This window comes from Pteronotus mesoamericanus, unplaced genomic scaffold, assembly GCF_021234165.1.
Source record: "Pteronotus mesoamericanus isolate MK-2021 breed Mesoamerican mustached bat unplaced genomic scaffold, CSHL_Meso_final scaffold_705, whole genome shotgun sequence".
Classification (NCBI taxonomy): Eukaryota; Metazoa; Chordata; class Mammalia; order Chiroptera; family Mormoopidae; genus Pteronotus; species Pteronotus mesoamericanus.
Window position 1 is genome coordinate 17,151,665 of NW_026555326.1, and position 15,819 is coordinate 17,167,483.

Consider the following 15,819-nt stretch of genomic DNA (forward strand, 5'->3'; position numbering starts at 1 on the left):
AAAGAGTTCATCACCTCCAAACCAGTATTGCCTTTATTTTTAAAAATAATTTTTTTTAATTGTGAGAAGAATTCCTTCTGCATACTCATTTTCTTGTATGGTGGAAAAAACTCACTTTTAAAAATGATTACCACAGTGTAGTGTGCCTACGTGTGTGTACATGTATATGTATGCATGCATAAGAGAAAGGTGTACTGAGGTAGGAAAAGGAGGAAGAGAGAGAGATGCTGATGGTCCACTGCTTTCCAGAATGGGTAAAAAGCAGTGGTTGGCCTGACCAGGGGCTAGTGTGACAGCGTCACAGCCTTTCTAGGATGCAATTTTTCTGAATTAAGCCTTATTTCTTACCCTGCCCACCTGCTTTCAGTCTTTTGCTCAGAACTGAATGAAACTACGATTATTGCATATGGTTGATAATGGATAACAGGTAGAATTACTAGGAAAACTAACCAACAGTCAGTACTTGTTCACATGTTAGGCACAGGCTTTATTTCACATTAATACGTGCTTGGACTGTTCATTTACAAGTTACTTATTGGTTACTTACTATGTTCCAAGAGCAGTTTTAAGATCAAAGGATATAGGTGTGAACAAAACAGATAATTTCTTATTCATTTAACTTGTTCTAATAAAGGAAGACAGATAAACAAATGAATAAGAAAAAATGTATTATTTACTGATTCAACAGAAATGTTTTGAGTGTGCTAAGTGCTTGCATATGGCACTGTGGACAGATCAGCGAACACAAGAGATGAAGGTTTTTACCTTCAGGTACCTTTACATTCTGATGGGAGAAAATGGAAAACACATACCTGCATAAAATTCATAATGTGTTAGATCGTTATAAACTCTGCAGAGAGAAAGAGAGCTTAGAAGATGGGTAGGGCATGCCAGTGGATATGCATTCTAATTTTAAACAAGGTCACCACCAGGCCTCTCTGAGGTCATATTTGAACAAAGACTTGAAGGAGGTGAGCCAGGTTGCCACATGAGTACCTGGGAGAAGAACATTTTGGGCAGAGAAAAGAGCAAGAGAAAAGTTCTCTAACACAGGAGTGTGCCTGGAGTGTCAGAGGAACTGCAAGGAGGCCAGTGTGTCAGGGAGTAGCATGAGGCATAGGGTGTGGGACATGAAATCAGGGAAGTAAGGAGTGGGGTCTTGAGGTGCAGTCTGTGTCTCCCTTTGAAAGCGATAGTAAAGACTTCGGCTTTTATCATAAATGGATAAGAAATAATTAGAATGTCTTCAGCAGAATGACACGTTCTATTAATGCCTTCATGTTACAGATGAGAAAACCGGGGTTTAGAAAGTTCAGCCAATTACCTAAGATCACACAACTAGGGATTTGCAGAGCTGTGAGGAGAACCAGGTACTCTGAAAGAAGGCATAAATTGGTAACATTGCAGTTGGCCTTGTGTGTGGAGGTCTTGGAGTTGAGAACAGAACATGCTATCTGCACTGGAAAGGTGGATGGAATGGTTGGGAGGGAGGGATCTAAGAGGATTGTATCTGCAGGAATATATTAGGGGAATATTGATTTTCCCTGTGTCCCTTTGCATTGTGAAATGCAAAGATGAGGCAGTTTCAGTTGAAAATTTCAGGAGGTAGTTGTAAGATCAAATGCAATGAAACATCTCTACAAAGTGGTAAGTAAACCTGAGGGACTAGTTATCCTGTGTGTGTTATAAGAGAATAAATGTGTTAGAAAAGGGCTGACAGAAGGTCAAGGAAACCAGCAATCCCAGGAGAAAGAGGAGTATTTGGGCACCACTGTTTCCTGTCTTCTGCAACCAAGAGGGCCCTGGTGCGATCTTGCCCTGTGCCCCTGGCCCAGAACAGCTCATGGGACTCTGAGCCAGGTATGGCTTTGGTTCTCATGTTTTGATGACTCACATGTGCACACATGGGAGTCCCTTGTAATTCTTGAGAACACTATCCACTCCACAGAGGATGCCACTTAGAGGGCTTTCATTGGCTCTTCTTGTGGTAGTCATGGTGGATCTGGAGGGTGGGGAGAGAGACAAGGAAGTGGCCAAGTGAGGGAGCTCTGTAGCAAGCCTGTCCAGTAATCACATACTGTAATGGAACATGCCCTGGATGGGATTCAGAAATTCCTGTCTGGAGTCCGCTCTGACCTGGTTGTGTGGCCTTGAGCAAATTTCTTCTCTGTTCTATGGGCCTGTACCAGCCCCAATCAAGAGATTAAAATTGAGTTAAAATCGTGGTTGGGTTCATGTACTGAGGAGCACAGCTTCAAACATGTAATTAATGTCAGGATTTATAGATGCTGACATATAAGGGATCTTTAGAGATAATCAAGTATACATTTCCTGACTATGAAGTGGGTAGTAAGTCCTGAAATGAACTAACTAGAGGAAGTGCAGAGAACTTTTAGAGACCAGAAGATCTTCCTAAGAAGAACAGCCCATTAGGTGAGATGACCTGTCTCTTCAGGCAGAGGCCAGATTGATGACATGTATTAGTTCCCTCTACGTCAGAGATGCCAGGATTCTGATTCTGTGAATTCACGAATATTTTTCCCTATTATCCCATGAGTCTACTGGACGACTATTGCATGAATCCACGTTTCTGATTCTATGAGCTTGTGTCCAAAGAGAAAAATAGGTTTGAAGATAACCCTGTGAGTCACCCTGGCACTTGTACTAGTAATCTGACTTAACCATGCCTTGCCTTCCCAGCCTATAAAATGGGCAGGGCACAACCCACCCACCTGTTTTGGTGGCACATGGAATTAGCATCTCTCACCAAGGATGTTAGTGCTGCCTGAAGATGTCAAACCCATTAGTGAGAACCTGACCCCACAGAGCAGGAAGTGAGCCAATCAGAGCTCACAGATGGCACAAGACACACAAATTGATTAATAGCATGATGGGCTCTCACCATATGGAGGAAGGAAGCTGGTCTAGGGGGCACTGTCAGTGTAAAGCATCCCCACTCATTCATCCATTTATGTTTGTCAAGTCATTGGTCCCCAGGTCCTGTGCTAGAGCCAGGTGATAGAGCCAGTGAATGCACCCACAGTTACTGATGCATGGAATTACATATAGTCTAGTGGGACTAACTCCATGGGTGGCTAGGATGTGGAAATGTACATTTCCTTTGTAGACCAGTGTTCTACAATCATGGACTATCCCAGGAGGGGCCTCATCTAATTCTATTTTAGAGTAGAAGAACCATTGACAGATGATTGGATAAAGATGTGATATATCTATCTATATCTATATCTGTATCTCTCTATCTATCTGTCTATATATATAACATGGAATATTGCTCAGTCATAAAAAGCATGAAATATTGTCATTTGTGACAACATTATGGATCTTGAGAGTGTTATGCTAAGTGAAGTAAGCCGATGGAAAAAGACAAAAACCATATGATTTCACTCATATGTAGAATATGAAACAAAAAGTAACAAGGGAACTGATGAAACAAACAAAAAACCCTCACAGATAACAGGCAGCAGAATAACGTTTACCAGAGAGGAAGAGGGGCAGAGGGGCAAGCGGGGAGACTAGACTTTGGATGGGGAGCACACATTAGAGTATACAGATGTCAGATTATAATCTTGTATACCTGAAAATTATATAATGTTATTAACCAATGTTACCTCAATAAATTTAATAAAAATAATTAGAGTGGAAGAGACAGCAGGGCACAGAGGAATCACCCTGTGAGGCAGTGGCAGAACCAGGACAAGGGCTTCGTTCTGTTTGTGCCTTGAACTCTCTCCCTTGTTGACATGCTCTAAAATGGCTGGCCTCCTAGGGCATTTTCTTCCCTGTACAGTGGAGCTGTCCCACCCTACGTGTAAGATAGTGGTCTTCTTGACTGCGTCTGTCAGGTGCTGAAAGGTATATTTCCTAAAACATCATGGACTTTAATACTGGAAGCAGCATGTTGTGGTGGAAAAAGCAGCAAAATTTGTCTCTTATTCCTCGGTTCAAATTCTGAATCTATCACTTCTAGTCATGTGAGCTTGGATGTATTTGTTTGTTTACTTACTTTTTATTTGAGACTGTATTATGGGAATAAAATTTGATAAGGTATGCCATGTAAAGTGTCTGGCCCTAATAAAAATCATCTCTTTTCCCTTTCCTTCATACAACATCAGGCCTGGGTATTAACTGAGGTGGAAGAGCAGGTACTGAAGTGTCCTGAAATCACATTCCTCCCCACTTACACCATCCCTTGCGGGGAGGGACTGGTGGGCTTCACAGGGGAAGCTATGGAATATTACAAACCCACCAGAGGCATTAATGCCAGGAGGAAATAGGAAAATTTCCATGCCTGGGGCAGGACCTCCCCTTTTTGCCTCCACCCAATTGTTCTGGGTCAGACTTTGAAAGACCTGGGTTGGAGTGGGAAGTGTTTATGAAGTAGTGGGGGTTTGTTTGGTTTTTTATTTCAGGAAATTTTAGAGCATTAAGGTTTATGAGTCCTGGGGTATTTGGGGGTCCGTTATGGACAAATGCAGAAGCAGCTTTCAGCTGAGAGGACACAGGGACCATGGTGGGGCCCAGCTTGGCTGATTTGAGGGCATGGCCATTGAGAGCCAGTGCTAGGCTCAGCAGCAAGATAACCTTCTATAGTGGGCAACTCAACATGGCTTCGTGGGAAGAATATGGACTCTGAAACTAGATAAACTTGGGTTTGAATGATACCCCATTTCCTACCAATGGGGTGATCTTGGTGAAACTGTTAGACCTTTGGGTCTTAGTTTCTTTTCTGTGAAACATAGCCTACATAACAGGGTTATTGTGAAGGTCAAATGAAGTAACAAAGATAAAACAGTAAGACAGCATTCAGTATGTAGTAAGTTCTCAATCCATATAATTTCTACCTCTCTTCCTACATACACTGCACTGGGGAAAGGAAATGAGGCAGAGATTCAGGGACAATTCTATGCCCAGAAAAAAAAGGCAATGTATTGTAGTGATAAAGATCATGGCTTATGAAAGCTGACTGCCCACACTTAAATTCTAACTTCTCTACTTACTTTCTTCTGACAATAGTTAACTTCCTTAGTCTTTTAGGGCCTCAGTGATGGGGTCATCTGTAAGTGTGTACACCTTATGAACAGTTTGGTACATAAAGATAATTCAACTAAATGTTAGAGTCTACCATTATTGTTATCACACGGTGTTCATTTGGCTGGAATTCTCCCTGTGCTGGGCTCTTAGGGATCTAGGCATGGTACCAGAGTTCAGAAAGGTGAGGATGAGGAGGTCATAGGGCATGAAAAGGTGAAGAGAGACAGTCTAGATATAGATTCTGGAGTCTGGGATCATCAGGAACTCACTTAGTTTTCCAAATAAACTTAAAATAACCTGTCAGTGCATGACACAAGCCATTTCTTGACAGCTTTGCTGCCATATTGAAGAGAGACCACTGAGCCATACTCTTCCTGTGCAGCACCCCAGACCAGCATAAGCCACTATAGAAACCTTCAGGAAGAACACACCATTTAGGCTGGGAACATGCAGTATAGATTTGGCAAAGCATACAAAAATTGAGCCTCTAACCACATTTTGGACAAGTCCTTGAAGACTCAAGCAACCTAGAAAGAGCTTAATAGGGACACATCTCATCTCCTAATTTCTAGTACAAGAAGACTGACTTGTTTCATGAAGAAGGTTTCCAGAGTCATTTATCTCATGTTCAGGAAAATTCAGTGTCAAGCAGAGACATGCCCTGCCTATGACTTAAGAGCCAGGCATACTGGGGAGGAATCTTACCAATGCAATGCCAGCCCTTGTGCACGTGATCATTGGTGCTTCACTCAGATGCCATTAAATTGCCTCACTATTGCCCTATAAAAGGCCTCCCTGACTACCAGTTCCTCAGATTACTGGCTTCTTCCAGCCTTGCTCCTGTCAGCAAGGAGGGTAAGTCTCTGCTCCTGGGATAACGACATAGCATGAAAGAGAGCCTTGATACAGTTGGCATTAAGAACTGTGGGGTGAGGGTGGTCAGGACTAGGCACTGAGGACAGCGGCTGAAGGAGGCTGATGGCAGTAGCAGTAGCCTGGAGGATTGGGGGAGAGGAAGAGATGCGAGCAGAGCCATTAGGCCTATGGGAGAAGGGATTTTCAAAGAACTAGGTCGCTGTTCTCTCCAAGTACAGTCATGCTGCCTTCTCTTTGATCCATTAATGAGGTAAAGTGATAGTCTAGCTGATCTAGAGAGCAATGGTGGAAACTTACTCAAATTTGGTGTTGTTGGTTCTGTCAGGCTCAGTTTGAGACTCATGTTGGCTTGGGTCTATTGACGTGAAATTGCCTCCCCTGAGCATGCCTGGCTGGGCATGAGGAAGGACAGCCACTATCGAATAAATTGATGGCAAGGTAAAATCAGTGGGAAACAGCAACTTTCCACGAAGAATTTATAATGCAGACACTAAAATGACTAAGGGGAAGAGAGGCTTAGAGAGTTGGATAGAAATGCAAATATCACTCATTCAAGCCCTTCATTTTCCACCATGGAAACTGAGGCCCAATGGTGATTGGTGACTTATCCAAAGTCACACAGCCAGATAAAAGAACAAGAGCTGAGCCTAAGGTGGCTGAGTCCATCTTAATCCCTGGTTGACAGCTCCTGGGTGCCTGTGACCTTCTTGAAAGGCTACTGCTGCTATAGGTGCCCCTGGAAATCTCCCTAGTACTGATGAAAACTTTCTTTCCAGATTTTGCAAAGCCACTGAAAGATGTGTGACCAGCAGAAGCAGGTGCAATTCCCTCCATCTTGTGTGAAAGGTTCGGGACTGGGGGCTGGGCAAGGTGCCACTGTTACTACTTCTGTGAAAGGTGTGGCTCCAAGCTCAACTCAGACGTATGTGGCATGTCAAGCTCCATGTCAGACAACATATGTGAAATGCCCAGCTCCGTGCCCAACTCAAACCTATGTGACATGCCAAGCTCCATGCCAGACAACCTGTGTGAAATGTCCAGCTCCTTGCCCAACTCAGACCTATGTGAAATGTGTAACTCCTTGCCAGACGCTTGTAAAGTGCCCAGCTCCATGCCAAACGACCAGTGTGAAGTGCCCTGCTCCATGCCAAACGACCTGTGTGAAGTGTCCAGCTCCATGCCAAACGACCTGTGTGAAGTGCCCTGCTCCATGCCAAACGACCTATGTGAAGTGCCCAGCTCCATGCCAGACCCAGAAATACTATGTTCAGTATACTTCTCCTTGCCAGACCTACTATGTTCAGGCTCCTGCAAGTGGCTCAGCCACCATGTCCTCTGTCCCTGATCCATGCTCAGCTCCCTGTTCCACCAGCTACTGTTGCCTGGCTCCCCGGACCTTCGGGGTGAGTCCCCTCAGACGCTGGGTCCAACGACCCCAGGAATGCAATTCAGGATCAGCTGGCTGTTGTGAGGATTCTGGGTGCTGTAGCTCTGAATGCTGCAGCTCTGGGTGCTGCTGCTGCTGCTCTAGGGTAGGCTGTTTGGGAATTATTCCCATGAGGTCCCGAGGTCCTGCATGCTGTTGTAATCACGAGGATGACTGCTGCTGTTAAATACAGAAAAAGAGCTTTGCTCCTGAATTCACTACCTGCTCTGTCTTCTAGAACTTCACCAGCCCCTGTCCCCCTCCCTGTCTTCCTGATTATGTAGAACCTTATTGTTTCACCTCCACACTTTGCTTGTTTATCAAGGCAGCCTGCCAGAGTTAGCGCAACCCCCAAACTTTGGCAAGAATAAAGCTTTGAATGCAACTCAGTGACTTCCTGTCTGTGTATTTGGTCTATATTTTTCCATCAGAAACTCTTCTGCCTCCCTCTCTTACTCTTTCTTCTCAACTAGAGGAAAGGTTTGCATGGACATGACCAAGCAGACCAAGCCGGTGCAAATCCAGCATCGGATCCCTGTGCATTCTAGAACGCTGTGAGTGCACTTCCTTCTGCAGCATCTGAGGGTGGAAACTTGAAGGCGGAGGGATGCTTCTTGCCTACCCTGTGATTAGCCTGAGGAGAGCGTTTGGCCATGATGAAGTCCTCATGGTACCATGTTTTCTGACTGTAGGTAAATTCAAAGTTCACCTTCCTGGATAATGAAGGAAGTGTGAAACCAGATCTGCTCGAGGATCACTAGACCTTGCAAGTGGCTGGAACCCGTGGTGGCTTTATGAGTTACATTTTCTCATCTGATCGGCTTGCCCACCTGTGGCCATGGGGTAAAGTCCTGAGGAAAGAGACTAGGCCTCCCTGAAGCAGGTAGACATTCCCCATGTCAACCCAAGAGAGACAGCCCTGGAAGGAAGTGAGAATTCTCCAAGGAGAAGTGAGTTTTGTGGGACAAGCATCTGGGTCCCAAGGCCAGTCTTCCTAGGTATCATGTCCTTCTTCATTGCTTTGATAACTCTAGAGGCTCTGGGGTGGATATTTATAAGTAGAAACTCTAAACACACACATTTAAAATATAAGTAGAGGGACAACTGATATTCAAAGCAACCCCTTGTGGCCTGGGGCATGAGCACAGAAGACAAAATATTTGGCATATGCATACGCTATGGATGGACAAGAGCAGGCAATCTTGTGTTTTCCCCTGAGCAAGGTCTCCCTGGGACAGAGCCAGAGGATCATCTTTACTGCTATGCTGCCTTTGCACATCTAAATAATCACTGGCTCCACAAATCAGATTGTTGCTCCCTCCAACCTCATGAACTTACAGCTCAGTCACTGAACACCCATTCAGAGTTGGGAGCAACTTTGCTCAGGACTGTGATTTTCTCTTGTGCAAGTCAAGTGCTGCATATTCTGCAATTAACATAAGCGTGTAATGCTTTCTACATTTATTATTTAAAAATTAGATAAGTGGCACAAACTATGGAAAATGTTAGCAGTACAGCAATTTAGGGATAAAAATGAAAAGTTACCTTTTGACTTCTAATTCCACACCCTTTTCCAGGGATGACCGTACTGAGTTTGGATTATATCCCTCTATCTTTGTGTAGGAATCACTCATAGATAAACCACACAGCTAAAAAAATTCCTGAAGTGGTCTAATTTTTGCAGAGAATGGCACACCAGAAGACAAGCCTAGCACTAAACTATCAAAAAATAATGTAAGGATTCCAGTTCATCACCCATAACATACTTCTAAAAACCCCATTTTTCTCTCCTCTTCATTTCTCCCATATCCCACAGCTGCTCAGGAGCCTCTCACTAAATGCCCTCAAATACTAACATCCAGACATTGTGGCTTTTTTTTTTTAAACTCTTTCCTCACCCTCTCTTCTTTCCTCCTCACCTGACTCAGGTCTGGTCCTAGTTGTATAGCCTGAGTCTATCTGGCTCCTTTGTTAATTTTCTCTATTCTTTACCCTGATCCTGGGATTCTCAGTTACAGAGGAACTTGCTGTGCCCTGGGCAGAGTGGTGGTCCCTGAGTGGGAGCGATGGGAGTCTGAGAGAGTACAACACAACGCACAGACACAACACAAGACGGTTTAGAGAAAAGCAGGGGCCAGGTGGGACATTGTCCTCTGATGGAGAGACAATGACAATGACCACTGTCTCCGTGTTTATTTTATAGGGGTTGGTTAGATAAAGCTCAAGGGAGTTTTACAGACTTAGGGGAACGCTGTGGGCATCGATTGTTCCCTTCCCAAGCTATCGCCATGATAAAACTCTTCTGCAAAGGTTGGAGTTGTCTTCAGTGGAAGCTTGTGGTTATCTACTCCCTTCTCAACGCCGCCCCCCCTCGGCCCCGGGCTCGGGCTGTCACCAGTTGCCAGCTCGCTCTGCTCTGCAGATAACAAGTGCTTGAGTGTGGCTTTGCCAAGCACTTAACCTGGCTTTTGACGTCAGCCTTCACTGTCCTCCACAGGAACTGACCCAGGAAAAAGGACCTCTCTTTTTTTGTCAAGCTGTTATAACTCTCCAGCTCATTCTATTGATTCTGTCTAGGGAGTGGGGCTAGGATTATACTGGCTATGGGAGACTGAGCAACCTGAGACCAGGACTCTAGAGGCCCTCATGAACCTGGCCAGTCTAGAAGGTCTAGAAGAAACTTTTAGATTTGATTGTCATTCATTCTTAATTTTGTACTAGGCATCATTTTTACTATGTTGGAGTTAATAGCAGGTAAGGAGAATAAACAATCGAATAATTTAGTAAACGATTGTTAAGATACATCTGTGATCAGAGCTATGAAGAAAGGGTACCAGGTGCCCTGAAAGCCTGTACATGCACATTTTGCCTGGTCAGAGATATTAGCAAGACTTCTCCAAGAAAGTGCAGCTTGATCCCAAGGTTGAGTGGGAGTTAATAGGGAGCAGTGAGGGAACACCTCTTCAGGCAGAGGCAAGAGCATGGACTGGGCTCTATGGGAGGAGGGAGACTGGCAGAGTAAGGCACTGATGGGAGAGAGTAACGATGAGGCAGAAAGGGCCTGGTGGGTCCTGCTATGGATGGCAGTGGTGGAGGTGTCCATGGAGGTAAATCGTTGCAAGGCTCCAGGAAGGTGGGTGAAATCATATGACTTGTGCCTAGTAAAGTTTATTTTTTTGCAGAAAAAATTCATATTTTTAGAGCATATAAAGAATAATCTAAGATAGTTACTAACTAGATTTGTTTGTCTGGTTCTCTCCCAGCCCTGTCATGTGTAACTTGTCTCTGGGTCCAGTTCTCACAGCTGTAAAATGACAGCGTGGGCCATACATATGAATAAGGTGTCTCCAAGTGTCAACGCTAGGTGACCCTTGCCTCCCAGTACAGGCACCCTCACACTGCTGCACAATGCTCATGCTCTTATGCTAAAATTTATGGTTATAAAAACAGCTTTCAGAATATTCAGTTTCAGGAGAGTTTTAGGTTAATCAAAAGTTCTACCGTAGCCTGTACTTTATTACTTAAACAAATCTTAATGCATTGTTGCCTACGTAAAACAATCCAGATTTCCTAACTCCTGGTCCCTCTACAGTATTTATATAGGACACACTATGAACAATTTAAAGAGAATGGCAAGTGCAGAAAGTGGAGCCAAACCCCTGGGTTGCTGCTCTCCTGGGATCTCAGATGTGTCTCCTTCTGCACAATTTTTCTGGAATAGGAAAATTTGCTGAATAGAATTCAAACTCCACTTTGGAATATGTGATATTTTTCAATGATGTTTTCTCTTTTGGGAAAATGCCTATACAAAAATTACTGAAAAAACTAGTTTAATACATAGAGATAGATTTCACAATATTTCCCACAATTAAATAAAAATATAGTCATATGCACCTAAGTTTTTGTATCTTGTATTATACATATGTTGTATATGAATGTATATTAATATTATTAAATATTCATAAGAAAAATGACTCAAATCTATTCTTGACACCTGCAGAGAAGGGCAGAAGGAATTGCCCTTTATTTATTTAGGGCCTACTGTGTGCTGGCCAGTGTGCTAGTAGTCAGTGTGCATGTGAAGTTTCTTTTATCTGAGCAATGAGATGATTGATGTAAACTGCCTGGCATGGGGGAATAAGAGCCAATTTGTGTTCAATCAGGGCTTTTGAGTCAGACAGGTCCAATTTCCTGGCCCTATGACTTTAGATGAGTTATACAGTCTCTCCACTCAGAGGGACTGTGTCTCATAAAACTGCCTAAAATAGTACCTAGTGTATATTAGGTCCACAATGCATTAAGCTATTTTCTTGTTCCTGGTTGGAGATGTTTTGTCAGTAAATCTGATAGGCAAAAGAAAGTAAGAGAGTGACAATCATATCAAATGAAAAGTATTAAGGGATTCTAATGGTTTGGAATTTTATAGTTCCAAGTTAAATGCAATGAGAGAAGGTTTTCTTTATGGATAAAATTATGAAAACGTGTAACTTGACATTATAAATGCCTATTGTTCCCCAGCTTCTCCCACCTCTGTTCCTATGCTGGCTCTGTCACAATTCCTCTTGTAACATTGAATAAGACACTTTGCCTTTGGGTCTCAGTTACCTCCTCTATAAAATGAAGAAGTTAGATGAGACAATCATTAAAAATCTCTTCTCTCTCTGACAATCTGTATTTCCAATTCTTTTAGTCTACCTAAAAATTCAGAGAAGTATTTTTCCAAGAAAATAGAAATGTAGTCAGGTTTGATGAATAACTAATTCCATCCCTTCAACGGGAATAGAGAGTTGGGCACCCACTTAAGATAATAGCTTCTCTCATGGGCTCAGTTCTTGACAAGAAGGGAATATAGGCCAGGCCCTCAGACAGAAGTTGGCTGGGAAAAATGTCACCATCAGATGTAATTCCTTATCATTGATGTAAGCATCTCCACCCAGCTAATGGCTGCTGACGACTTGATTAACAAGGCAGCTGCGTGAGGTAGGTAGGTGTTGGAGGGGGCTGGGCCATAGGGGAAGACAGAGGGGGTGGAATAATATGTACAGCACCAAAAGGATGAGAAAGATTGACAGTGATTAATATTTCAGAGGCCCTCATGGCCAGCCTCATGTTCAACTCACATAGATTGTCTTTTGAGACACCTGTTCATCTTAACCTACTAGTCTGGGCACTCTGTTGTAACTAGAAGTGGGTCCCATTTGATTTGATATTCTCAGAGCCTGGCACAAGATGGGGCTCAATATATTTTTGTCAAATAAAAAAAGTGAAACTGCCTTACATGTGTGCCCAGCCTCTAGGAATTTCCTGGATTGTGTGAATCCAGTGTGATTACCTAGGGAACACTAGAGAAGACTCATAGGCTTAGCTTCTATGGACTTCTCAGTCAGAAAAAGGGTCAAGCTAAATACTAGCTGCTTCTCATTGAGCCTATCTCATGCTTCACATGCCTCCACATATGACACCTTCAACCATCAGACTCTGATACTGCCCTACCCCAGCCTCTCACCCTACCCTGCTTCAATTTTCTTTTTAGAAAATTTTACTACCTAATACTACATTACCTATTCATTTGTTTATCATTTTGCCTTTCCACTGGGTTGAAAGCAACCTGAAGGCAGTGTCTTTTGTATCTTATTCACTTCTGTACCCCTAGTGCCAAGAACAATGTCTGGCACATCACAGTTAATACGTATGTATTGAAAGAATGATTGAACCTAATTTAATCCTCACCATTACCTAAAAGGCAGTTACAATTTCTGTTCTCATTTTCTAGCTGAGGGTAGTGAGCCTCCTAATAAATAACTGATCTAAAGTCACACTAACAGTAGCTCAGATTTCATTCAGCCTTACTTCGAAGCCTTTGTTCTTAACCCAGATGTTCTGCCCAATAGTCCAGGATTTGAGTTCCCACATATGGGCTTCAGTGCCTTCATGACAGTCAAGGATCAGCTTCTATCAGAGTGCTTTTTCGCTTTTTGGTTTTTTGTCTTCAATCTCTCTTTACTTCTGCATTTTCTTTGCACATCGGGTCTCTTTATTTATTTATTTATTAAATTGTATTTTAATTTATTTTTTCAAATACATTTGTCTCTGCCTACTCCCACCACTTTCCCTTTCCCCCTCCCTCCTTCCCTCCCTCAGCTCTTCCCCTTTGGTTTTGCCCATGAGTCCTTGCTATATGTTTCTTGACTTTCCCCTTCCCTTCCTTTTCCCCACCCCCCCTCCTTCCCTCTTGTCTCTGTTGATTTCTTTTCCTTTCAGTGTTGCTGGTCTTATTTTCCTTGCATCTTTGTATTGTTGGTTAGGTTCCACCACTCATGGTAACCAAAACCACAATGCAAAATTTAGTTGGCATGCTCTTTTTGAACTACAAAACAACTTCAAATCCATTATCTCATTTTAAAGAACAACTGTATACAACAGGATTGACAGCATTGCTGCTTTGATGTAACAGATGAGGAGCCTGTGGTTCAAGAGAAGTGACTTGATCCAGATGACTAGTATGTGGTGGAGCAGGACTCAAACTGGGTGTTTTCTACACAGTTCTCATTCCTGTTTTCTGAGAGCTGATGCTCACTTGAGTCTCTCCATTTTCTACATTTGTCTATTTCCTCATCTTCTGTCCCTTGTCCTCCTTGACTCATGTTCCTCAAAATAAGCTTACTTCTTCTAAGACAAACCTCCTAAAGGCCCTCATTCACATCATCCCCACAACTGGGGACCTATGGCCTGGGGATAAACCAAGGTGGCTGTGGAAAGCCAATGCAGAGGAGATGGCCTTACATCTGAGGAGTTACCTGCTTTATTCACACACTGGAACTCTCCCCTTCAGTTTCCACACTTTCAGGAAATGTTTATTCATTCATTGAATAAACACTATTGGATGCATGCTCTGTCCTTGGGGCTGGATGCAGGCAGGAGTGCTAAGTGCTGGGAACACAAGATGAATAAGGCATGGCCCCTGCTTCTGAGGGGTTCACAGTCTTTTGGTAGATATAAAACATCAAATGGCAAAACTAAAATGATAAATACAGCAAATAAGGCATTATGGGAGCATAGAGGAAAGACACTCAACTTACTTTGGTGGGGGAGGCTAGGATCAGGGCAACTGATGAAAAGTCTATTATAAAATTTAGGCCAGGGATGAGCAATACTTCAGCCAAGGAGGGGACAGTGAGGGGTCACTGACATGAACAGGTACTTTTAGGAACAACTGAAAGCTGGAATACAAGTGCCTCTCTCCAGAGACCATCTGTGATGGCTTCTGCCAGGGGACCAGAGGGACACGAGGGGTTCCTGTCCTAGGACCACCTTTACAAGGGTGATGGATGGAGGGGCCTGGAGCACAGCTGCAAGTCTGCACCGCCGGTTCCCTTCAAGGTCAGCCTTTCCCTGAGCAAGCCCTGCTCCCTCTGGAGGGTCCTCTGGTAGAGGTCCTACCCTGTGGGATGCCTGGGATATTATGTTTTCTTCCCTCACCAAACAAAGTCACCAAAAGAAAAAGTTGATTAGGTTGATTTTACTCTTAGGGCAAAAGCAGCTTCCTTACTCTGCTATAATCTCTCTAATTTCTATTTTCCTTCATTTTTCTTTAGTTTTTCTTGGTGATTCATATTTCTATCATGTGTATTTGTGTATATATATATACACATTAGAGCAAAAAATATTCATGTACACATGTGAATATAAATAGATTTTATTCATCATTTTAATTGTTTTTATTTGGACAATTTTTCAGAATAATATGGCCCACCATTATTGAAATCCAAAGGTTAGATCAGAGTCTCCTAAATTCTGTTCTTATAAAATTCAGTATACAGAAAGGTTCCCATGTTTAAATGCATTGTTTGAAACATTGCATTGTAATGAGCTTCATGTATGTGACTGAATAATAAAGGGTCTGCAGTCTTGCTCCAGAGAAACTTCATGTTTCTGACCTCATTTGACTCCATCTTTTGTGTGTGCATGTGTGTATATGTACCACTGTGTACTAGTGCAATATGTATTTACAGAAGTGCTACATTAAATACATGAATTATGAAGTAGTTTCCCAAAGGGGTGCCTGTGCCTATCAGTTACATCCTTCACACCACGCCATTAAGGAATGTGGACTCAGAAAGCTCTGCATCTTTAAAGATCTGAGCTACCTTCTCAACCGAGATCAGAAAAAGGATCCACATATTTCCAGTTCTTATGATCTCCAAATTACCACACAGTTTCACATACTTGGGCTGTTTCTGGACCATTGGATGTTTAATGGAGCCATCTCATGACACAGTTATGAAATATTTGTTGATGGTTATCACAGGTGCAGGGGAAAAAAACAGAGCATCTACTATGGGCTGGACATTGGCTGGGCGTTTTCCCATTATTTAAACTCAATTATAATTAATAAAAATTACCTACAGAAAGCAACTGATGAGTATCCTTTCTACTCCAACCATCTGAATACCAATCCCTTTATG

The 15,819-nt window shown here is 42.9% G+C and overlaps 1 protein-coding gene across 1 annotated transcript; it reads left to right on the forward strand.

Moving 5' to 3' along the window:
- Positions 1–6,725: 6,725 nt before the first annotated feature.
- On the forward strand, positions 6,726–7,541 carry KPLCE (KPRP N-terminal and LCE C-terminal like protein). Its single transcript, XM_054563114.1, has one exon. The coding sequence runs from the start codon at positions 6,726–6,728 to the stop codon at positions 7,539–7,541; it is 816 nt and encodes a 271-aa protein (XP_054419089.1).
- The last annotated feature ends 8,278 nt before the right edge of the window (positions 7,542–15,819 follow it).

Excerpts from the sequence above, each read along its gene's own strand:
- KPLCE (XM_054563114.1), top strand. The coding sequence starts at position 6,726 with ATGTGTGACCAGCAGAAGCAGGTGCAATTCCCTCCATCTTGTGTGAAA.